The sequence below is a fragment of the Nothoprocta perdicaria genome, unplaced genomic scaffold (assembly GCF_003342845.1).
Source record: "Nothoprocta perdicaria isolate Ctin4 unplaced genomic scaffold, notPer1 scaffold_23, whole genome shotgun sequence".
Taxonomy (NCBI): domain Eukaryota; kingdom Metazoa; phylum Chordata; class Aves; order Tinamiformes; family Tinamidae; genus Nothoprocta; species Nothoprocta perdicaria.
Window position 1 is genome coordinate 5283636 of NW_020455455.1, and position 26387 is coordinate 5310022.

At 38.0% G+C, this 26387-nt stretch overlaps 1 protein-coding gene across 1 annotated transcript in view; it reads right to left on the reverse strand.

The window, feature by feature from the left end:
* The window catches only part of DNAJC1 (DnaJ heat shock protein family (Hsp40) member C1), a gene marked incomplete at its 5' end in the record, with an annotated part of 94977 nt that overhangs the window by 16869 nt on the left and 51721 nt on the right, over positions 1-26387 (reverse strand). Inside the window, 2 exons of the mRNA XM_026039480.1 lie at positions 19666-19832; positions 26199-26289. Coding sequence (XP_025895265.1) covers positions 19666-19832; positions 26199-26289 — 258 coding nt within the window. The remainder of the gene's footprint in view (positions 1-19665; positions 19833-26198; positions 26290-26387) is intronic.

The following is a 26387-nucleotide window of genomic DNA, read 5'->3' on the forward strand; positions in this document are numbered from 1 at the left end:
AAATATAAAAGCTCTGCTTTTCATTGACTTTATAGCTATTATTTAGTTAACAAGGCATTTGTGTTCAAGAAAGCTGTTTCACTCAGAACTGTTAACATTAAAAATTACAAAAGCACATACCATATTCAGTCTCAGATACACTTACTTCCCGTGAAATTGGGGTTGTATGGAAATTTGGATAATGCTTAAAATCTGGCCAGGATTTTGTGGTAAATTTCATCAGATTTTAGTTAATTCACTATTTTGTGCACTTCTAGTTCCTGATTTTTCAAATAAACCAGGAAGAGGCATCTATTTAAAGGTGAAGTAAATACACATTTTTAGAACAGGGTCCTAGCAAAATCTCAGGCAGTTTTGCAATTCAGAAAATATTATGCCTACAGGTGGCTGGTGCCTCTGCAAAGTAACAGGATATAAGAACAGGGTATAAAAGTATTCTCAGTTTAATTTCTGGACGATTAGATCTTACTCTCCATGCATTATTCTTCCATATTCTTGCCTTATATATTAAAAACCTGCTGCAGTCAGACTGCAGCTTTGTGATCCAGCTACGTGATGAACACTAACGACACCCTCCAGTTACAACATAGTATTATTAACCTGAATTCATATTCAAAGTCTCAACATATTCCTGCAGACCTTACTTGAATCCAAAATGCTTCATCATGAGCATGAAGACAGGCAACAGCAACATAAGGAGAACTACAGTGTTTTGGACCAAGGGTCCAGCTGGGCCACTAAGCTCAACATTTGTGCAGAAAGCTTTGCAGTGTGCTTGGGGCCAASAGGAAAGCCTGGGCTTATTACTCATCTTTTCCATCCCCGCTCTGCTTTGAAAAGAACAGGAGCCACACGTAGATACCAAGAGTACGAGCAAGGCAAGTTCCCCAAATATCCTTCCTATCTTGCAATTATTTTCAGCTCACATAATTTCTTCAGCCTGATAAGGTTCACCTACTTAGTAACCATCAATGAATCTCTCTTTCAAAGGCCTGTCCAGTCTCCTGTGAATCAATCTAAACTTTCTGGACCTGCAGAGGATCCTCCTTCATGAGGAGCTGTGCACTCTTCCCATCCTTATACAATGGACCACGTCACTTTGTCTCCTCTGAAGCTGACTCCTGCTGGCTTTGGTGACCCCAAGATCTTGTTTTTGAATGAAGAACCAGCAAATAGCCCAGTTCTATTCACCTTCCCTTACAGTTTTGATTAAAACATCACTCCGAAATATCCCTCTATTCCTTTCAGGCTAAAGAAACCTGGCCTACTCAACTGTTTTCTCACGTGAAAGCCATTTCACACCGTATATTATCCCTGATGCCTCTTTCTAAACCTTCTCTAATTCCAATATATCCTCTTTGAGATGAGATACCAAAACTGGACACAGCATTCAAGGGTAGAATTAACCATCCATTTATCCAGTGCAATATTGGTGCTTCTCTATCTTCTCTATGCCTTTCTCAAGAAAAAAAAAGTAACACTGGATTTTTTTTTAATGATATGGAGTGGTGTTTTAATTAACCCAGCAGTCATAATGCCTAATAATTCGCCAGCTCAGAGCCCATGTTGTGCATGAACTTAGGATAGTCATCCCTTGTATCAACACTTGCAACTTYATATTTACTTACAAGCAAATATCCTTCTGCCATTTTGTTGTCCAGGCCCTCAAAGTCATAAGCTCATTCTGCAGTTCTCAACTATCTGCTCTCAGCTTCACTGTCCTAAACAGGTGCATCATTGATAAACCCTCTCACTTCGGYGTTAGCCCTTCTGGAAAGTGAAATAGACTCTAACCATAAATATACATGGAAAAAGTGATTTTGTCAACTTTCCAAAGACATCCAGAGGGTTTGGACTTTAGACACAAGTAGTCTAAAAAGATATAATAGTGACACGTAAGTTTTCTTCATTACATTCTTATTTTTTCATATATAAATTCATATATAATTTTACTAGTACTTTCGACTCAGTTCATCTACTAATATGATTAATTTCATAATTCCAACCAATTACCCAGTACAGAAATAACTACTCTGCAATTCCCACAATCTTACAAGAAAATTTAAAAACTGGTATCCTGTTTCCATCTCTCATTCCAGCCCCTATTTAGTAGTAGCTAAAATATTAACAGCAGTGTTTAAATGTGAAGCCTTCACTTACTGGTGAAGACCAAGCATTGGATCGAATACTTCAACCTTAAGCATTCTCCCAACTTGCTTCCCACAAACGATTGGAAACATTAYGGTAAACACAAAAGGAAAAGGACTTCAAGCCTTAACATCTTCCTGAAAATAGTTCATAGTTTGATCATTTACTGATTTTACAACTTCCTTGGGAGGGTTCCTTCATCTACGTTGTTTGAGAGAAGTCATTAGTGTTTGTATGTTTAACAAGATGATCCTCCAGGTGTTTTGGCCTTGGCCTTACTACMCCTCAGTAAGGGTTTGTATTTGACTTGCAGATCTTATGTTCTTTTGCATAAAGCTTTTTTCCCTTCTCAAWTTTTTTTATTACTCTATTTTCTTTCTCCACTTGAAAGCTGTGTATCTGGATGTACCTATATATTGACTGGTAAACCTTAGCAGGGAAACCTTAGTGAAAAACAGTTTCTCCCACCACCAGTGAGTGTAGTACTCACAGTGCTGTCACGTTATCCCTAGATATATTATAATCCACAGCATCACACTGAAAAAATTGTGTCCCTTTGACAGGGAAGGACAATAAAATTAAATGTATTTATTTAATGTATTAAAAGGTGCCATTTCCAGACCTTGAATAATTTRTACAGCTTTTCTCTCTACCTGGTTTCTACCTTTTTTTCCTGTAACTCCTAGAATTACACCAAGGAGCTTGAAATTGATCTTTCAATTGATCTTGTTACTAACCCCTACTTTAGGATTTAAGAGCAAAACCAGATTTTAATACTTTCTTTAAAAGTACTCCACCTTTAAAAAACTCTGTACAGGAAAGCAATCCTGAACAGTAATAACACTGGTTTATGTTTTGCAGAACAAGAAACTTTCAGAAGATATTTCTAAATTATTTTCATAAAAGTATTTGTCCACAGAACTGTTGCAAATACAAAATTGCTCTACAATACTGAGCTAACAAGAACTACTAATGGATACGAACTGTTCAATCATCAGCTTAATGCTACGCCCCTAGAAAACTAGAACAAAACATATCAGCATTTTCTGGTAAGTATTTTTAGAAACGATAGAAATTAAGTGAAAATTTTAACAAAAAAAAAAAAAAAAAAAAAGACAGCATCCTAGTTCTTTGTATTTACTAGAAGCCTGAAAGAATTCTTTGGTCTCCTCTGCAGGAGTAAAAGATAAAGCAGTACTCCCCTTAGCAGAGCAAAACTGCTTTCCAGCTTGAAAGCAAAACGTATTTAGGAGTACAGCAGCATGCAAATGTACTTCCAAAAGAAATAAATTCTTATCTATTTGGTGTAACAAACAAACAAACAAACAAAAGGCTAGATTTCATTCACAGCTTTCTTTTTTTTCTTTCCTTTTTTAAATTTTATCTTTCCTTGCCTTTTTTTGGCCATGCCCCTAGAACGCCTGCCACTAAAGCGGATCTGAAGTAGCTTATAAAAAAAGAAAAATCTTSCCCGGGTAATATGCATTCTAAAGATGCATGTGATCGAGGCCTCCTTTAAAAGGCAACATCTATTGGCTGCCTCYGCTGAAATACTGAAAGCCCTTTCATGAACACAAAGGTTCAAAGAGTTCACAGACAAAAGTGACAATTCCATAAAATACATAGATAAAATGAGCATTTATGAAAAGGACACCCAAACAAGTACAAAGTTATTAGGGCATAAATAGCCTCACTTTAAGTCAGAGAATAGTTTTACTAGAGAGTCCTCAAATAGTAACAGAAATCTAAATTAACTGACCAGCTTTCTACTGTGGCTTTCTTCAATAAAAGGCAGGCGTTTTGAATATGATTTCCATTTCAGTTTTTCTCAATGAGGAAAGATACAGCTCATATTTTGTGAGTAAGCAGTTTCTCTCAGAATACTTCCTTTTGTTAAAAMAAAAATAGACATCACTCTTACATTCTTTGAGAATATAGTTAAAAGTGATGACTTTATGTCAAGCACACACCACAACGTTCTTGTATTCTGAATCACAAAGCCCTATTAAAAGAGTTCAATTTGGGTGAAGACATTGGCACTTTGTACSTTAGGAAATCATTAACAGGTTACAGACAATTTTAAACTAATCACTAACAGCTTCAATCAGCTTCTTCAGTGTTACAATTCTCTAAATTCTATATGGCTTAAAAAAAATACAGATCTAACAACATTAATGCAGAAATGTGCTCAAATCCCCTGAGCTCCCCCATGCAGCTCCTGGACACCCCGGGCATCCCAGCAGCCGGCATCACACCAGGCCYTCCTCACCCCATCGCTGCTGCCACCTTTCTCCTACCGGTCCCACTTGCAGAACACGTTGAAAACACCAGAACAAAAACTGCGTTTTTCTTACCCCTCTATTCTTATCTCCTGCTTCAACGGAAGTGCCGGTCATGCTGATACTGCTGTGTGGAGAACACCAAGCTATCAGGTTGAGACMGACCTGGAAAGACTGTTCTGCAAGGGCTTCGCAGCCACGGTCTAACAAAGTGCTGCATCCTCTCCAAAWCCAGGAGTACTCAGCATCTAACAAACACCCGGCTCACTTTGCAATCTCTGACCACGTTTCACAGGAGGAAACAGAACTAGATCTCTCACAGCTGATTCCAGCCCTAAGCTATAGATTTAGTAAATACATATTTCTGTTACGTACTATCAAGATAGGATATCAGGGGAAAAAAATGTGATTTTAAAATGTTGGTTCTTCAAAGAGATAAACATATCTAAATGTTTAAGGGCAGAGTGAGGTGAAAGGGATATTATGAACTTCAGTGTTATTTGGAGATTAAAAGGAAAGCAATTGATACTTCCGAAGATGAATTAACGGAAGGACACGGAATAGTAACGCATGACATGAGGAAATTACTAACTCCCTTACACAGGAATGTGAGGTGGGAGTTTCACAGTGCAGGAAAGTAGTGTGGTGTGGTGACAATACCGACACTAGCTATTTAAAGCCTCTTCTCATTCCTAACCCCTCACTCCTGACAGCAAAATGCTTTGCAAATCATGCTGGGAAAYTAATGCAGGTATAGAAAAGCAAGTGCTTCTTAGGCAGGGTTTTGTTCAATACAGATTGGTTCTCTGATCCTGTGCACAGTWCTACAGCATGACTAACATCACAGAAGTGGGACATGAGCATCCAGGCTTTAMTTTACCATAAACAGAGAATATCTCAAACATAAAAGTGTCTTTCATTGTGCTGGAAGGATCTGAAGGAGGAAGGCTCAGAGGAGGAAGAGGAATTTACACCAGTTCTGATGAACCTTCTTTAAATTTCAACCGGAATTATGAGAACACTGTCAGGGTCTCACTACGTAGGAAGTTCCTTCTGGTATTAACATACTTAAATTCCAATTTATTTAAATACTTAAATTAATTCCAATTTATTTACCACACAATGACACAAATCGATTTTATGTTTAAAAAGCAGCTAAAACCAAAAACTACTACTGCATTGGATCTAGCAACATACACCTGAAAAGGCCACTCTACCATTAGCACTATGTTGTCTTTTCACACTTGGGGTTCTACTGTGTGTTCAATCCAGATGTAATACAAACCTTTTTTTAAACACATAGTAGTTTACATCATGAAATAAGTGAAGTTTTTCCAAAAACCTACATTACTACAATGTAATCTGAACATCCCTACTATAGAGAGCAGGGGTAAAAACAATTCATTGACAATGAAAAATAAATTCATGAAAAAGAAAAACCCACCTTGTATTTTCTGGTTATTGTGATAAACCATGGAGATGGGGAAGAAGGAAAAAATATTACTTCTTGTCACATTCTCAAAATAAAATCTACTTTTCTATCACACTAGAAAACGTTAAAAACAAAGTGGTCATAAATATAATGCCAAAAATTACTATTTGTGTCAATGTAATGGAGCAGAAAATAAAATGTAGGTTTTAATTGCATGTTACAGTTTGTTTGCAATATGGCTTACAACGAAGTTTCTGCTTACAAAAGAAAGCATTAACTTATTTTTTTTTACTATTAGATGCTTCAAGGCAATTGGTTTAATGCAGAAAAAGGTGAGAAGCTCTTCAGCAAATTTGATTGTTGGACACTCAGGCACGCAGACCATATGAACTACAGGTAGAACAGGTAATTAGGTTTGGCCTGTGATACATTTATCTGGAGAAAAATTTCCAAAGAAAGGGAATAAATGTTTTCAGTTTAATTCTCTCTCAAAGCATCACTCCATTTGTACTTTTAATGCAGTTTTAAAGTATTTCCATTTGTTAGAGAATACAAAATCACAAATCCTCTAGAATACATGTCACTGAATTGTTTGCAAAAACTTTTGTGAGTTTCATAAACCTCAGTAAATAATTACGCAGGGTACGAGGTCTGCCACTGACTGCAGGTGGTAACTTTTTTCATAATTGCTTGCTAYGTTTAAAATCTTCGGTCTGTTTTTTAAAAGCTTTTAAATGTGCTAGAGAAGATAAGCCCAAAGGTATGCAGATACCTTAAAGCATATGACTAGGCTTTATTAGAAACAAGTGTTTTCCTTGCCAGGTTATTATTTGTCTCATGGAATACTAGGAGAATTTTCTTTTACGTGTAGCACTGCTATGGGGAGTATGAAGTATACTTTTATTTAATCCACTTCAGGATAACGTGGCATGTTATGAATGTTTGCAAAACACTAACATATGGTATGAAACAAAACAAAACAAGAAAACCCCCAGGTACACTGAAACATATTCAGATTCAAAGACTGTGTCATAATAAAACAGACCCTGCTACATTGCTGATCTCCTTGAGTCCCTGATCCTCAGAGCTGCCCACTTCCTTCCTTCACCTCGCTTTTCTGTCTTCTCTCTCCCTTTCAGATGTATTTGTATTATCTACAGACCTTCTCTTTTCTAGTTTATGCATCCAAAGAAACATTTGCTTCTTTCTTTTCCTGTTAAGGACTCTTGTAAAAGCCATCTCTTTCACTGTTCAATCCATACATTACAGTTGCCTCTGAAATTCAGTTTTCCTGTAAGAATTCTGAATGTTTATTAGTATTCTATGTCAATCTCTGTCTTCAACACCTAAGGACATGAAAGGCACAGCTACATGAAGCTACTGGCTCCAGTGTATGTTCATAAATCTGTCTCCTACCCACCTGTAGGTCACCTCTACCTAATCTTTACCTAGCACACGCATACAAACTTTCATGTTAGGTAACTTTAATAAACTTCAGCCACTGAAGGACTTGCCCTTATACTGGAATCCTCAGGTCTTTTCCGGAATCCTCTGATCTTYTTCATCCATTGTTTTTAATCTCCACAGCACTAGGCAACAGCCTATACTTTTTCCTTTATATAATATATTATCTTGATAGAGGATACTATCTGGGATACTATCTGAGGAACTATCAGGAACATTTGGGATAATCTGTCACTAAAACCTGCTGATACCWTTTCCATAAAAATCTACTGGTATCTTAAATATATAAGCCAGCACGACAGGCCAGGCACCTCCTCCTGTGCAGAGCAGTGGCACCCTGAGGCCACAACTCTGAGGCCTGTCCCCAAGCCAGGCAGCCGGTCCCTGTGCCACCTTGCGGCACCCCCAAGGTCACCTTGTGGCACCAAGGCCTCTGTCGGCCTCTCTCTCTTGCCTCAGCTTCCCTCAAGGCAGAGACCTTAGGGGCCTTCCTATGAGGGCCCTTTGGGGCTTCAAGGGAGGGGTCTCCTCTCTCCTYGCTTACTCCTGATGCTCCCTCTCTGGGCTCGTTGAAGGGGGATCATGAACGATCCCATGGGATCTCATGATGAATTCAGCCCATAGATGATCCCAGACAGAGCAGCACGGACAAGGCCAGGGCACCAGTTTTAGACAAGCAGGCTTCAAAATGGGCCAAGGCTTCCACTCGTCTCAAGGATTTGGATATCACTATCCACAACTTAGTTGGGTAAACTCTTCAAACATTCAAGCACTTTTTACATCACAAGAATCCTCAGGTCTTTTCATCTGCTTTTAATTTTTCCAGTGCTAATCAAGAAACTAGACTCTTCCAGTCTGGATCTAATCTGTTAGCTTGATTTCCTTATCTGAGGAACTATTGTATCATCAGGAGTATTAGCTCTAACCACCTGCTAAAACCTTTGATGCTTTCCTTGTAAAAATTCATTCAAATTTTAAATATACAAGCTAATATTACATGCTTTTAAAGCAGGTTTTCTGATTATGGCAGCATTCATCAAGTAATCCAACTGAACATAGTGGAATCTCATCTGGAGCATCATGACCCCATTTTTTTGTCCCATCAAATCAAATGCCTTGAATTTAAAGTAGAAACAACTATCAATTTTTACACCTTACTGATAATGTTCTTCCTGGTTACCATTAAATCTGCCATGCACCTTTCCAACCTCGCCTGTTCTACTGGTAACTTGATTTTTGCTTTGCCTCCTTATGCAGAATGACTTTGAATACGACCTCACTCTCAAACAGGACTAAGTAAGGGGTTCAGTAAGTTGTAGACTCTTAGCTGTTTTTCTTGTATTTAGAATATGCTTCAAGCTTTCCTAATCCCCAGGATTCTTTTATTTCCCATSTTCTGTAGACAGAAGTATGGTGTCTTCTGCTGATCTGCATTCTAGCTTGAGAAGTTTGGGAAATACCATCCTCAGCTGTGAATATTTTCTTTTTCAATCCATTAATTATCTGAACTAGTTCAGATTTAAACTGTGAGATACTTTACTTATCCAAACAATATAAGCTGACASTGCTTCACCATAGGAAGTTCATTAAGGAGACTTACTATCGAGACATACTGCCCTTTTCTCAGGATTAAATCTGTTTTCAAACCAACAACTCTAGTCTTCCCTTTAAAAATTCCCATTAAAACATGTAATATTTCAAACATTTTCCTTAAGTCACATTCTAAATTCTGAAACACTTTATCACGCTTCCTTAAATTATCCAAAAGCTTCTAGATCAAATTATCCAAAAGCTTCTATTTTTCTTTGCTTTCATCTACTGTTGGCAACCTGTTACACCTACTTTCAAAAATCTTAAGTAATTTATCCACATTATAATACAAGGGAGGCAACAAAACAGAAAGTAATCTCAGCTTTCCCCAACAAAATTATTTCAACACTACAGTTAATGGCTGAATAACATTCTTCCTCCTACATTCCTGGTGATGAATGAGTGAATAACATTCCTTCCTCCACAACTGAATTATATTGTTCCGATATGAAAAATAAAGCTCAACTGCAATGTGCTGTTTCTCATGCTGTGCCATCATTAAGAGTGCTCTCCTCTTTTGCAGGTTGGGGCAAGTAATATATAGTCCAGTAATGTTTTATAAAGAAGGGTTCAGGCCAAATAATCTACCTCAATTCAAAACATGCTTAACTTTAAATATGGACACAACTGCGACTGATTTAAATGGAATGTAATTGCATGGTTAAATGTGCAGGACTGAGTTTTGAAGGCTGAARGGTGATCTTTTCAAGACTGCATCCAGCCTGTCAAAAACTATACAGAAAATRGCTAATAACTAGATTCAGCTTGTCCAAAAATTCCTAAGTGACAAAGCAGCAATGACAGTGTTATTAAGCAAGTCCAGAGCAGGATCTTATCTTTATTGGGAAAATCGAGCAGCCCACATTGACCAGTTTACTTTTAGGTGCTGGACTTTACCTTGCATTATAATTAGTGGGCAATTTCAGTAAACAAATTTAACTAGAAATCATTATAGCCATAGTCTGAGGAAGAGAAGCAAAGTTGCAGCAAAGAAGGGAATTTGCTGAAACTGGTAAGATTTTCACCTTGTTTATCTGGGCAAGAAGATACAAAAACATCAGTATTTATTTACACTTTTAAATTAAAACTAGATTAATTTGTGGCTAAATTTATTCTGCAACTTAAAGATGGCAGAACTCACACCAAGAAAAGCAAGGAACTTTTCAAACTGGCATTACAGAGCTGAGAAAAGAAGCAATGAATATAGCACTGCAGAAGTCAGTGTCATAAACTGCAAATTCCTTCTCATTCTGAAGCTGTAGATCTTGTGAAAAAACCCATTTTCAGGCACATTTATAATGCACGTCATTCATTTACTGGTGATTTCACAAGGACACAGTGTGCCAGAGCTGGCCTCTCCTTAGAATCAATCCTCTCTATTGGATGGGAGGAACAAGTGGGACAAGGCCACCTTGATTAACTAGCCCAACTAGTTAATCCTCCAGCTTCTTCCTCTTATTCCTTTCCTCTCTACCACTACTCCCTGCCTTCTTCATCCTTYCCTGCTCTATTACAGAAAGAACTGACTGTATGAGGGGTTCGATGGGAAGGAGTATCACCAAGGGAAATCAGGACTTCCCTTGCCCCGGTGAGGCCAAACTGGAGCAGTCCCATYGCACTTTCCATCTCTCCCTAGCTGAGACAGACAAAGCGAGTGCAGTGAAACCCCGTATTTATAAATGCACAGCTTTAGAAAATTTGTGAAGAATGGAAATCAACTTCAAGATAGAAAACACACTGGCTGGGTAGGAGCCCAACCAACCTTTTCAAAGGTTGRCTGGGAAGGAGATCAAGCCCCCAATTCTCCTCACAGGTACAAAGTTTCTCTTATGTCAACTMTCATGTCTTTCTGTGACAAATTATCCTATCAATCTCCGACATGGAACAAGCTGAAGAACTGAGGAAAATCGGGAAGTCCAGCCTGATTTTTAAAAGTTAAAGGAACAGAAGTAACATAATCCTATTCTGAACCCAGATAGGTCTCAAAAGTAGAGCATATAACGCAGTCCAGGATTAAAACAGAGCTGCAATTCTCTGCTAAAAGCTACTTTTACATGAACGCTTGTCCATATAGATTAATGCTTTCCATAATTAATTTGAGCTTTTGGTTGTTCTTCAAGTGAAATACTTAACAACTGAGGACTAAGAATTGACACACCTAAAACTGTGGTCAAACTGAATTAYTAGAGTAAAGTCACATAAATCACTTCTTCAGGAAAACTGATTCACTTGAATAACTACTACTGAAAAAGCTACTAACAGCTAGCATTCKACATGACCTCATCTGCAACATGGTGTTGACATCAAAACGTATTATCCTTCTTCTCTGTACAGGACAAGAGCTTACGTTAATATTTTTAATTAGGCAGAAAGTTTAAACAACTCAGTGAAGATCAGAAAATACCAGAAGAAAGTCAATTGTATGACCTTACTTTAGTACATTTGCTTTGTTGATCTTTTTTTCTAACTAGAATAAAAATTATGATACACCATACTATTATTCTTTTAGAAATGTCTTTTGGGAAACACATATTTTGACTATTTGTTTCCTACATAATTTTGGTTGCACTGTGCAACACATACTGTTCATRAACACTTTTTTTCCCCTATCATATCAAATCATTTCTTTACGTCATTTATACTCCTCTTTATATCTGCTTTTTAGCAATATCTTAAAGCACAACTCTACTGCATGCACAGATTATGACAACTTTCTACCCACCGTAGTTTTAGCCAGCCTGAGCTGTACATCCTTAGCACATCTGAGAGCAGAATATTACAGAATATCCCATATTCCATTAACAATCACTTCCTAGAAAAATAAGAATAAAGTTTCCTATATTTTATTAATCTCTCCAACCTAATGAATAGACAAAGACAAAAATGTAGAAATGGAAATACATAAATTCCACATAGTTACATGGCAGTTGTTGAGCTAGTTCTTATTCAGTCTTTTAAATATGTGACTTATGTTTGGCAAAACTCCATAATTCTTGGTGTAATGTTTAACACTACTGACATTTGCATCAATCAGGGCAATTCATGTATTCATCACTTGGATAACTTTTTCTCATCTTGTATTTACAAATACACTTTGTTCTTTGATATCTATCTGTCATAACTTGAGATGCTATGTCCAAGAGAATATTATCATCTGTAACTATTAATTCTTGAGAAAAGCTGAGATAATGTGTTGCATGTTTAATACTCCACATTAAATTAGATTTTTGATAATAATAATTTGCTATTCAAAGCTGAAAAACATAGATTTACTATTTCTGATTCAAAGATGTGGGTCATCCTCCCTGAGGAAAACCTGGTAATTGAAATGCTATTAAAAAACAAATAAACAAAAAAAAMCCCTGTTCTGTCCTTAAAACTATTCAAGTCCAAATTCAAGTCCATAATGGCTTAAATATTTTAAGGTGAGAACCTGAAAGGAATATTATTCTCTGTATTTATGGAAAGAGGCTTCAAAGAGTATGTAATTCTATTGTTTCTAAATGAAACAAAAAAAACAACTAATTTGCTAGAAATGACTGCTCTGTTTCAATATCAACAGAAGGAAACAAAGCGAGTATCCATGAAAACAACACAACAAAACATTGGCTGTTTCATATAATATTTGAAAAGCTCTTATTTTTTTTTCAGGTTTCTTCTGTTTCTTTCAGAAAACACTTGCTGATTTGTTGGCTAAAAGGAGGAAGTGAGTCACTAATATGCAAACACTTTAGATTAACTATAGTTCCAATCCACTTGTTTTGGTAGTCTTACCTATTTTAAAAACATAATATGCAACAGAAAGGCACCTTCTCCACAAAGCTCCAGCTGTTACCTTCAATATTTTATTAATACTGTTCTGCTGCACTGAAGACAGAGCTGAGCAGCATTAGGACTATGAAGAAACAGGTGTTTATTGTGCAACAAATACCAGTTCACGGAGCTCAGGCAAAAACTTGAACTATATTATGAAGACAGACTTAAAAGTCTGTCCTAAAACATATGTGCATAGGACAAACAGATATTTCATTCAACACTAGTAACTCAAATACAAAACTTACAGGACTTATAGGACAGCAATTAAAGAGTTCTTTTTGTCTACTTTTTAAGCTTAAAAACTATTCTACTCAGGTTTGCAAAATCTGCAATGATACAAAGCAAAATAAGTTACATGAAAGCCTAGAGGCCTCGACGTAACACTGWCAGTAACACTCTGATGCAAATTTTTTTTTTTTAAATTAAGTATCTTTTCAGTGACACTAGATTGCCTAAGAGTTTGGTAATAGAAAACTGAGATTTTCACCTCAGGGTCACTAAATTCAATATGGCCCAGATCAATAGTGACTCAGAGTCATCACCATTTGATGAGAGTTTGGAGCTCAGGTTAAAATGCATTATGATCTTAGACCAGCTCCTAGTGAAGAGCATCATAACTGACACTAACACGTATGGCTGCTGGCAGGCTCAATACAGAGGCCTTAAATGCAACGGGCACCCAGAGTGATTTACTTTCTCAACCTAGAGCCACCCCTCTGGTCAGGGTCGAGCAGGACACGACGACKGCTACTTGCTCACGTTCATCTGCCCTGTGAATAAGGGAAAGTTTGAATTTAGGCACTTTTCAGATATATTTGTTTCACTGCTTAGAAGTAAATAGAGAAATAAATAAATAGCCTGAGCGTTGCCAAGCTGCATGACCTGAGGTAGCACACTACAACACAATAACCCTTCCCCTCCAAGACCAATTTATTAAAACATCTGGTTTACCCAGCACCTTAATCCCGCTAAGATACAAATGGCTTGCTTAAGGAATTAACATTTTTTGAAAGCCTGGAAACTGTACTCAGGTAATCCATCATAGGACGGCTGATTAGAACAAGCACTGTGTGATTTGCTCCTAAAGCAACAGCAGACTCGGATTTCAAAGCCGCGCGGATRCGGGAAGAGCCGCGGCAGCAGTGAGCAGGTGGCAGAGAGCTGGCTGGCAATTAGGAAATGGGCACCATTATAAAACAACTACGTTTTAATTGCCAAACCCACATTTTTTAAACTAACAAAAATAATAATTTAGCATTTGTAGAGCATTTTGCCTTAAAGGGTTATATGGCAGAGAGARCTCCTTTTTAGAGTGAAGATTATTATATAAAATTGAAGCACAGTCAGCTTTCAAATAAAAGCTTGATTAAAAAGCCCACTCGGTTATCAAAAACTATCTAAGAAACAGTGCTCTGATGCTCAGACCAAGAGAAACAGAAACACAAGCAGTATTTTAACCAGGAAGACACCAGTACAAGAAGAATACAGACTACAGTTCAAATACTGGAGAAAAAAAAAAGATGTTTGTCTCCAGCATCTACTAATATACTGTGTAAAAACAGTGTTTCTGTACACTTTTGTTTCAAGGTGTTTTTAGTGTTCTTTACTTAAGGGGGAAACCTAAAGTGTAACAAATGCAGGAGATGATGCTACCTAAGCTTCCCAGCTCCACGCACAAAAATAGTTTTTACTACTCGTGCTTTAGCAAACCCAAGCCAGGTGCTCCTGCAATATCAAAAACACCCAAATGCCAAGGAGTGCCGCCGGATAACATGAAAAACAAAAATAATGAGAAACATGATTTTCTGCCCATACATCTGGTCCAGCTGGAAGGGATCAGGCACTGTCTTTCTCCACCTTTATCTCCCCTTTACAGAGGAAGCAAATAGCAAAAGGTCAAAAGTATTCACCCCTCGTTGAGGTAGGACTTGCAATACTTTCTACAGAGACAAATTAGCTTTAGTAATGATAGGGAACATAGAGGAGATTCCAGTGAGAGAAGAGGAGGGATCTGCAAAGCAAAAACAATTGCAATCCTAGCCCCATTGAAGACTACGATAAATCTCCCACTGATTTCTCAAGGGCCAAGAACATACAGGATCATCATTACTCACATAAACCATGAACACAATGCGTGTTACAAATCACAGATGAGAGAAATTCCATCATAAGAGAAATTACTTGGAAATGATTCCTCAGTAAAATGATTCCTGAAATGGTAAATACTTTTTTTTTTAAATAAATAGTTTTGGCAGAAAAAGCAGGACAAAAATCGGATGTGACAAACTTGTCTGTCAATGAATTGCCCTTTATTCTTCCAGCTCTAGCTATTAGGTTATGTGTCAAGAAAGTAAAGGGTTAAATGACCACAATGTAATGCACTAAGTGGCTTAATAATATATGAGAGCAACAAAATGAGGCAACCTAGAAGACAGCCAGCAAAATCTTTTACTCAGAATTTCTATTAATTCATAACAAACATATACAGGACACTTCTAAAAGCAAATTTCTGCTGACAGATAAAAAATTAGAAACTCAATCTAAGTAAAACAATCTATTCTGGGAATCCAAATATTCGATGACCAAACAAAAATAATTTTAGAAATATTTCTTTCTGTTCTTGCTTTGAAGAGTTTTGTTATTGGCATGAGTGGGAGCTTTCAGTGATTCCTCTCAGCTCCACAGTCATATGTAGTTTACATGTATAATCTAAACAGCGTTACATGAATATGCAACGTAGTGCTAGGTAAGTATAGAATTTCATATATATATATATGTATATATATATGTATATATATGTATATATATACATATATATGTGTGTATATATATAAAACCCTCAAGGGTCTCATTACTTTATTTCCATACTCTCAAATACAATCCAATCTATTCACACCATTCTCAACATATGGAATGTAAGAGCAAGACAAATGCTCAAAGAAAGATCTCATAAGTTGTCTAGATAACATGTTCTACTTGTGCCTGGCCCTTCGCATGTTCCCAAATCTGACTTGAAACTCCCTTGTTGCAAATTAAATTCAATATTTCTCACCATTTCTGTGAAAAGTACTTAGTAAAGATAAGTGATTATCATTTTTAACCSTGAATGCACTGGAAAAACAAATCATCCAGTTCTTTCCAACAGCTTCTTTCTTTTAGACTAAAAATCTATTCAACCTTTCTCTATATATTTTTTTTTAAATCTAAACATACTGTTTTTGCTGATTAATTCTGTTATTTTTGCTTCCTTTCTTAGAAGTGTGACAACCAAAACAATAGAAAAAAGCCCTAAAGGTGGATCACTGTTGCAGAAAAAAATTACCTCTCGGGTTTTTTATTTTTATGCTGAATGTTACCCTAGTCCCAAATGGGATTTGCTACACTCTCTTTCCACATCCAGTTCTAAGCAGAGAGCAGCAACATGCCCAGAGAAGCCCCTTACAGACCTTAACTTACACATTCTCTAGGTAAGGCAGGGAGCAGCTCCATGGTGCTTCGAGCAGGTACCTTCGGCAGCAGTCGGGTGACGCCTCCCTTTCCACAGCCCTGGCTGGACCATCTCCCCTCGCCTCGGGAGGAGGATATTCTACCTCTCAGGGTAGGCCTGCTCCCTACCCATTTCAATATTTAAGCATTATGGAAACAGTCATCAGTACATTAATAACTTCCACATCATTATCAAAAAACAGGGAAAACAAGATTTTTTAAAACAACTATTAATTTAGTAGACCAAGCCAAAACACATTTACTCTCAGCTCTACTTAGTTTAACTTTCATATTGACAAAACTACTATTTCATTTCTCAATTATTTTTATGTCACTTGATAGTGACAACTGCATACATTTTTTTTCTTTCCTATAGAGGACTATTTGCTCTTCAGTCTGCTCTTCTTTTGCATGAATTTCAGGATGAGGATCAATTTTCAAATTCTTCTTAATTGGARATTAAGGTTCCTCCCCATCACAGCATATAACAACTTGATTTCTGGTTTACAAAACACAGAATTCCTGTTATCTTCTAAAATTAGCAAAACAAGTTTTCTGAAGAAGAGGCTTTTGTTTGTTCCTCTGCAGTGACACTGCAGCCTCGTTATCTTCAAATAAGGCACAGTGCTCTTTCCATAGGCTTAATGCTGAGTCAAATACTTTGGAAAGCCACYGTCTTCCCCATGCTGGCAAATCCTTTGCAAAGAGCCTTTTATTCAATGAGAGCATTAAYTGTCAGATATTCATCTTGTCAAATCCTTGTTGCTGATTGAGCAGTAAAATCTGAACTTTCCTTTCACTTTGATACAGCTAAGTCAGTAACTTTGATCTTCCAAATCCACCCTTCCAAAGTGAATGCAAATGCCCTCTTCCAAACTGGAAGAAGCAAAAACCAACAGGAACCTCTGCTCACAGGAACCCCTTGAGTAGTTAAAGCAAATCCAAGGTTGCCAACTTTCAAAAAAGAAAGGGACCTGCATATTCAAATAATATCATGTGCTTAAAAAGACATATACGGACTGGCATCAATTTAATTACTGATTATAATTTAAATTCTATCAACCTTCGTAACCTGCGTGATTCAGTACTGTGTAACAAACCAAGCAACAGATCATTCCCTCCCAAAGTACAGATATGAGCACAGCAAAACCCTTCCTGTCCAGTATGACATGGACTGGGATCGTGGACACTTGGGATAGCAACGTCAGGGACAAGAACTCAACAGCCTTGTTTCTGGATGGAGGATGTAGTCACACAATGTTTTACCAAGCTACTGGGACCTTTCCCCAAGGCTGGCTCATTGTAGGCAGTCCACATCACCCCTCAGAGGGGGAAAAAAAATAAAGAAAGGACAGAAAAAGTGCTAAGAAACTTTCACATGAGTGATGCATGACAAGTCCAACCAAAAATCTGAAGGCCAAAATGGCTTTCCAAAGAGAATTTGTTGAAAAACTGATAGAAAAAATTTACTGGTGGAACAACCATTTTCACAGTGAGTTTATTACTAGCCATACTCCCCTTGACATACAAATGGCTCTAATAGAATGAGCACAATACATTTTTTCCTGTTTATTTGCACAGTTGCTGTAACAAACTGCACTGCTGCATTGCAGAAACGTCTCAGTCACGAGGGGGAAGAAGCTCCTGTCACCACACTTTGCTCAGGTCAAACTCATTACCCAGGCAGTACCCCTGCAAATTGCTTGCTTGTTCTTAAGATGTTAACCCCATTTGCAACAGGGTATGATTCAAAAAATAAGCTCGTGGATCAGTTTTATGAGATGCAACACTGAGTCTCCAGGTCTAAGTACAGAAAAACAAGTTACTTGCCTTTTAAAAACAGTTTTTGACTCCGAGTTCTGTAAGGATGGACACACAAACTTTGTTCCCTTAGAAGTGTTTCTTATGGCACAACTTCTATGCACTTGGTCTAGCAGGTGCAAAATTAGAGATCAACGAGGCCCATTTGGTCTCACTCCAATTCCTTCACTACCATGGAAATCCAAAGAGAGACTCGCTTTCCATCACTGAAGAATGTGAATTTGGGGATCCAGACAGTCAAACACGCAACAAACCCAAGGTACTGTAAATAAACATACATTTTTTTCTTCTTAAGACCCAGGGGGCCTGCTAAGGAAAGCTGCCACACAGAGATGCGACCAGCTGTAGTTCACCCTACCCTGCAACCGTTCCGTGAGCTCAGGCAACCCAAGCAACGACTGTCACCGTATCCTCCGCACCCCGGGCGGCTCGACCATGGAATGGGCCGTGCACCGGAGTTCCACTTGAGGACGTTCAGGAAACCTGGCTTCAATGGTTAAGATCAAGTGAAGCCTGCGGCCASTTCAGGGTGTCAATGCCTTACACAGAAGCTAAGCTCAGCATATTTGTAGGAAAGATCTGTTACAGAAATATAAACTATAACATAGATATACTAAATAATACAAAAAGATAAACAGGCACAAAATTTTATTGCCAGAAAGACTAGGCAACTGGGRAGCCATGAAACTTAGGAATCAAATATTGGTAGATGTATTATGATTATGTAAAACTGATTATGTAAAATTCAAATTATTTTAGTAAACGTTTTAGGTGTGGTCTGACTAAAAAAATAAAGAAGTATTATTTTTCATAGGCTGAGAGATAGCCAAGGGGTAGGGAAATGAGCAGCACAGAGGAAAGAAATGACAGAAGAAACTTCTTAACACTATTTCAACACTAAATCAGTGTGTTGCCCTAACTCCTTTCTCAGCATTCACTTCTCATCTCAGTCTTTCTGGTAAGACAGATTTTCATGTGAGGAGACCAACTTACCACATTTCTCCTGTTACCTCTTTATCTGTTTCAAAGATGAAAATTAGACATTTTCAAGCCAGTATGTTTCAATATAATTTATGCCACTAGGAACCCTCACTTCAAAGTAGCAAGAACCTTAATAATAAACAGAATTGTTCTTCACATTGCATCTTTTCCATAAGCAAGGGGAACTATAAAAGCATTTAATCAGCTTTGGGTGATAATATTATAACCACAGCAACAGTTTCTTATTTATACTTCTAACAGATCATTACCTGTCCTTGCAAACAAAGTGTTATTAACTGCAATGAGGAAAAGAATCAAGACTCTTACTAGCTGACTGCACCAYGTTCTACTAGTTTCTAAAATATTAGAAACTAGAAAACTTTCAGGTATTTTTATCAGCTACCTACCTCCTACTGTAACATTTCCAATATTATTACACAAATTACACTGGACATCAACATAATCTTTTCCCTTATATCTCTGCCTGACAGTTAATAGGTCTCCAGACTTCAAAAGTGTGTGTGAACATTATGTCAGAATGTATATGACACTGGTCATATACCAATGTATATGGTATTTCTTAATTTCTTAAAAGGCAGGTAAAACATTTAAAAATCATAACAATTGGAAAGACAATTTCAAACTTGCCTTCTTTTTCTGTGTTCTGTTCCTGCTTCCCAGCCAGTCATCCATCTGTTCCTCAATCTCTTCAATAGAAGCTCCATGATCATATGTTGGTATATATGCGTTTGATTCCAGCACTGTGTATACAGGGAATTCAGACTTTGGTTTCTTGACTTTAGGTTTCTTCTCCTCTATAAAGAGAAAAGAAGAAAAAGAAATAGAAAAAAAAATGACAAAAAAAAAGAGAAAAAAGAGAAAAAAATCAATATAAGCAATACTGTAGAGAAGTACAATTCAGAAATACTCTTAGCTGCTCAGCTCCTAATATTAATTAAAAGCATTGCACATACTTGGCACCTCTTATACCTGCAGTTATACATGCATTTGCCTTAAGCAGCCAAAAGAGAAGCCCCTCAAAAACACACTTAGCCCTTGTCAGTGCTACACTACCTGATAATTAAGATACTAATCAGGTGAAAGCAAAGGCAGTTCTTATAGGCCRCTATATGCGAAATTTCCAAAGACCATCCAGCTTCAAAGAAACTGGTTAAGAGACGAGAGTTTAGACAATTCTGTATTGCCTTACAGCCGGCTGGGCTGGGTAAAAGGTTCTGAATGAACAGGTAACTTCCCTGTTCTCAGATTCCTCTAGCTTTGTTCTATCACTTAAACCTTCAGGGAGGTTTAAATGCTAAACTTCATTTTCTGAACTGATCACTGTTTTCTGCTCTCACTCTTCTTTTAATAGTATTAAACATGTATTAAACGTGCATTACATCAGGTAACTTAAGGGCCATGAAGCAGGGGCAAAAACAGCCACCCTAACAGACCCCTAGCTAAGATGTTCTCAAAGAAAAGCTTTAAAGTTGGCTGAAAATTGCCACAGATTTAGGAACAGCAAGAGAAAGAGGATCTGAAAAAGAAGTCTGAGAAACAAAGCAACCAGAAACTTAAAGTACAGCAGGGGCTGGGTTTTTGTGTGTGGGGGTGTTGCTCTGCCACTTATTTAAGTACCTTTTCTCCACAGGAACTAGCTGATCCTAAGGATGTCACTGATGTAGGAACACTGAAAGCTGCAGCCAAAGCAGGAATGCTGGACTCTTCCTCCGCCTTCCCACCCTCCACCGCGTGGCCACCTGCTTCCCTCTGTTCTTGGGCATCTACCCAGGCACTCGGGAAAGGACTTCAGCTCACCTAGCTCCTGGGCAGTCACCCCCCACACAAATCACAAAGGAAATAAAAAGTGCTCAGCTGGAATAAGGCACCTTTGTCTCCAGTGGAGAAAGGGAAAGACAGAAGAGCTCAGCATGTCCCCTGGGTACCAGGGTGGCTGCCATGCCAAATTGTAGAACAAAAATAAGCAAAAACTGAAGTCACAGCACCTCTGCCATAGGCTCTCAGTAACTCAAAGGAAACAATTTCACCTTAGAGTTTTAAAAGCCTTTTTTTTTTCATAATAGGAAAGCAAGTAACAAGGCTTAATTGTAAACATCATAAAGGATTTCAGATAAGGGAGTATTTGCTGTTACAGAAATAACTGCATTYTGAGAGTTGTGGGAAAACGCCAATAAAAATATGGTTTACCTACACTCAGAAAGGGTGCCACTCACAAGTAGGGATGTGAGTTATGAAACCTCAACCTAATGTGGCCAAACACTTCTCTTCTTTCAGGTGAAGATGGAGAAAGCAAAATAGATCACTGAAATTAATTCAGCCCAATAGCCCTAGTCCACAGCAGAGGAACAAAATCTCTCTCTCTTCATGTGTCTTTTTGCTATCARCTCTTCAGCTGGAAGTCCAGAAGATGCTTCCAACGTGACCTGCTGCTTTCTGCAGAGGAGCCTGAGGAAGAGGGTTTTCAAATAGCAAATGGTGCCTGGACAGCTGGATAACTCAGCCTACATCCGCTACAGCCCGACAGAGACCCGGGGAGCTGCTGCCACCACCTCAAGCAAGGAGGCGCTGGATGGTGCTGCCGGCAGYGACAACTGCAGCTTCAGAAACACGGGTGTTCTTTAACATTTAGTGTCAACTTCCAGTGCTGCTGGGATTGCCTACAAGGAGAACCACTATGACAGAAAACATTTTAAAATGGCATTTTCCTGCACTCTCAAATATCGGTTCTCATATTGCTGTGCACAAACCTAACCAAAATACAGAGAAACTCTCCTAGTTCTGTAGCASACACTCTGTCTCACAGAGCCCAAGGAGATGAGACTCTCCTTTGTAGGTACCAACATCCAACTGGCCTTGACTACAACTACCGTCACTGGTGCTCATACAACTAAACACCCTAGAGACAAAGAGTCTTGGTGAAACCACRGCCAAATTTCAAACTCAACAGGGCAAATTAACAGCTTATTCTCATCATTGTCAAGGAATAATACATCTTCTAGCTGCCAAATTACATTGCACTAAATCTGCTAGTTTATTAGATTAAAAAGAATGACCCATCAGCAAAAAGTAAGCAGATAATCCAGGATCCTAAGCACTAAGGAAACAGTTTGGTATCTACTAGGTGTTTGCACTATCCTTCTCTCCTTCTTCCAGTGCAAAGTGACCTGCACTTTCTATGAGTTAAGAAATTTTGCATAGTTTTAATCCTTTTGTAGTAGGAGACATCTTGTTTTATCACGTGCTGAATTCATACTGCAAGAATACTTGTTCTCTGTGATTTTGCACTTCAAGAACTAAACAGTTCTTCTCCTCAGGCGAAAGGGTATTTAACACCTCAAAGCTTAGAAGAGGAAACAAAACCTACCCCTATGTTTAACCAGCRTAACACTCCTGTCATTAGGATCCCCAGACCTTGCTACGAAACAGCTGATCAGCTCCCCTACCTAGGCAGTACTTTGTGCCTCTAAAGGCTTCCAAAATCAGTCCAGTGCTGGCTGTTTGATTAACTAACGCATAACGATTCAGGCTACAGAGTAGGATGAATTACATGCACAAAAGCAGACAGCCAGATCTTCATCTTATTAATAGATTAATTTTGMCTAATCAGTGGCAGAATTAATCCCTGGCAAATAGTTGTTTGTCRTTGTCCACATAATAAAAGACCACAAAAGAATGTACTGCTTTTTCACCAATAAATATCATCAGACTGCCATTATCTTCAAGTTTTTAGGAGACTACATACTGATTTTGCCTACCAGTTGATTTAATCCTAAGAATTCTGAGAGCTGATGGTTTCACRGAAAGAAGGCTGTTTCATACTGATCATACTGAAAAGAAAGAACAAGCTTGTGCACAGAAAGTAGGCCATGATAGGCTAGAGGTCCCTCTCCTGGCAAGGCTCCTTAAGCCAAGCCTTAAAATTAAGTGTGAACAGAAGGGTCAGAGAATTCAGATAAAGCATCACCAAAATGGACAGTGATGCCTCAAAAGTCAGCCAGAGAGAAAAGAGGCATGGACTGATTTGTACCACTTGTTTCATAAATGAGAAATACGACTACACACACAGGTAAGTGGCAACCATCTCTTTTTCCAGGACAGCAAGAGGTTGCAGCGAGACTTTCTTTCTACATCATTCACTTACCTACATAATTATGAGAGAAAAWCAGAACAATTACAGCGCTAAAACCTGCTTAAAAATGTAAGATAGAAAAATTCACTTGCATGCACAGCAAAGTGCTCTGATATAACACAACAGACTCAGAAGTCTACAGAAAAATTTGTACAAAGGTTTTGACAGTGTATAGAAAAAACAGAGCAAACTAATTCCACATCAAAGCAAATAYGAGGCAAACTCATATGTTTAAAATTTATACATTTCTGTAAGCCTAATAAAGTCGATGTGACTACGTGCATGCATTAAGATATAGCCAGACACAAACATCTGCTGTATCAAGACCCAGAAGTTGGTTTATTTTTGAGACAACTGACTAAAAACATACTCAGTAATGAGTATAGCCTCAACTACTGAACCCTTGCCTCAAGCTGTGTGATTTGATGTCTTTCATCTTTCTTTGCTCCTCCTCTAACTTCCTGTTCCTCCCCAAAATACCTCATCCCCACGCTCTTGAGGGTTAGAAATAAACATTCAATATTTGGGAATAAATATTTTGCCCCTCCACAAATATAAAATGAAATACACATGCCTCTTTCAAATGAACTTCACAACACTAAGAGCTGGCTCAATATTTCCTGTAAAATCTGAAGCATGGTTTGCAGGGAGAGGTGCCTTGAGCTAGTTGGTACACTTGAAAAGAGCACAGGAGCTTGCAAGGTCAACGTGTCCTGCATAGGCCTGCCAAAGCAAGCAGGSCAACACACAATACTGGATTTGCCATCGCTAGGCTTCAGAGGTAACAATTAAATGATAAGAACATTTGCATCCATACTTAGCAAAAAGGCAGGTATTCTAGGAATTAAATTTCTCTGAACCTTCCTGCCAGYAAAGCATCACTAGCAGGCACATGTACCTTGTATTTTGGCAGAGATTAGTATTGAACATAATTATCCMTGATATTGGTCAATTATTTGGAAACAAATGTAAAGTTTCTTTCAATACATTGCAGAATTACACAGGTTTGACCAAAATGGTTTACAGCGAAGAGGAAAGTAAAGCAAGAAGTAGCAACTGGCTGACAGTCTGGCACCATTCAAATCAGGAGCATTTTGGATTGCCCCCAAAATCAAGGACACAGCTAAGGCTAAGGACCTTCCTCCACAGCTGCACTTAGGAGCAACTGTGGACAAGGAACCTACGTTTCAAGAGCTCACAGCTAGGGCAGACCAGCGGTCTGAAAGGAGCTACCAGAGACTGGGGAGCTGACGTAGTCTGTGAACAGAGAGGGGATAATAGCAGCAAGGCAATTTTATAACCAGAAGATGGCAAATATGAGAATGCCACATACAAACCCAGGGTCCAACATCTACAACAACATTGGAAAGCTGAATAAATACAGAAGAGCCAAAGGAATTAAGGGCTAAAAAGGCTTTATATAATGAAAATCTGCAGAAACTTATTTTCAAGCACAGAAAGGTACTAGCAAGAAGGAATGACCAAAAGCCAAAGCCAGACAAACCCACATTAAAATTAAGAAATAAGCCTATGGCAGTGAAGTTAAAGAGGCCTTCCCTGGGTTTTCTGACCAATGTCTTATGTCTTTCTGTCCAACATCTTACGTCTTATGTTTTTCTGACCAATTTCTTATGTCTTGCACTACAAGCTGTTCTCAATGCTAAGAGCTAAAGTGCATCGCTGGTGATCTAGTGACACCTTCTACACCCAGTTTTATGAAACAGCAAAGGAAGTCATTCCAATGCCATGCTGTAATCCAAGCTGTGCAAGTCCTGAAGASGGACAATACTACAACTTAGCTGAACTTCATGGCATTTATTGAATACTAAAGGCACAAAACCTGGGGGAGTGATGATTTGCTTCCWTTTCTAAAGTCTTATGTCACACCTGGCCAGATGAGAAACACTGAGAGGTCACAYACAATAATCTAGTGAAATGCAGGAATACAGAGGCTCTTTCACTAGCGTYTTTCTAATCAATTCTTTTAACAACTGGATTCAAGGCACTTTTTAAGGGCCTGCTTTGTAGTGGGTATCTCAAATGTAACCCCAGGCCTCCCTAACAAGTTGTAAATGCCTGTTCCTCGTAGGTTTGGCCTGGGTCCACCATGCCCAACTGAAGTGCTCAATGGTACCAATTTCCTTAAATTAGGCTTAGCTACCAGTAGAGCTAGGAAATATTGACAAACAAYCTCTTTGCTGAGTTTACAAAATTAAGAAATTACATAAAAATAAATAGCACAGCTGTATTTTAAGTGCTTAAAGGCTTATGCCTACTCAAAGCTGTTAAATTGTTATAGGGCACTGAATGCACTGGTCAAAATAATGGAATTTAAAAATACACATTCAAGTGTAGTAAATAAAATACAGGTGTGTGCACATGCACACACATCTTTTAAAACTGATGCAAAATAGGGTAGATTTATCTGCTGCCAAAAAATAACTGAAAGAAGAAAAGTCGCCTACAATCCTTGTGAATATTTTAGTATCGAAAACGCAACCTTCTTCACTCTTCAGAAAGAGACTTTAAGACATATATTTAAACAATAGGACAAACTCAATTCTAAAATCTGCATCCATGCTTTTGAAATTTTTTGAATTATTTTCAATGTCTATTTGTATCACAGAAGAAACTTTGTGCAGAAGAATTACAAAATACATTCTAAAAAATATTTGCAGACAAAAAGGGAAAATGCAGGAAAGCCCAAAACCCGTGGGTCCCTTCTGGTGATCTCTACCTCAAAGTCCACACTGTTGAGATTTCCACCCTTCTGCCAGGGAACCCTCGCAGCAAAACTTGCCTTTGGTGCTACCATGTAACACATAAAACATCTTGCTAACACAGTTTTTATGCATCTATAAAAACAAGCGAGCAATCTACTGCAAAATTAGTCCCATAATGAAAAGCTCATGTTAATTTAAGCACAGCATATAAATACAGAAGATTTAAAATAATTTTTTCACATTCACCTTGCAGAGTACGCACATTATTTTACAAAGCTTGTTTATTAAGACAGTGGTAAAAAACTCACTCTGAAGTGTTTCAAGTTCAGCTTTAGCCAGGGCATCTTCTTTCTCCTTCATTTTTGTTTCTTTATATTCTATATATAATTGTCTGGCATCCTTTAAGAAAACGTTGCAATGACATTAGCATCCTTATACAAGCAAGCAATTGCAATGGCTCTGTTCTTAAGTTCTCATTTAACCTCAAACAAACAAAC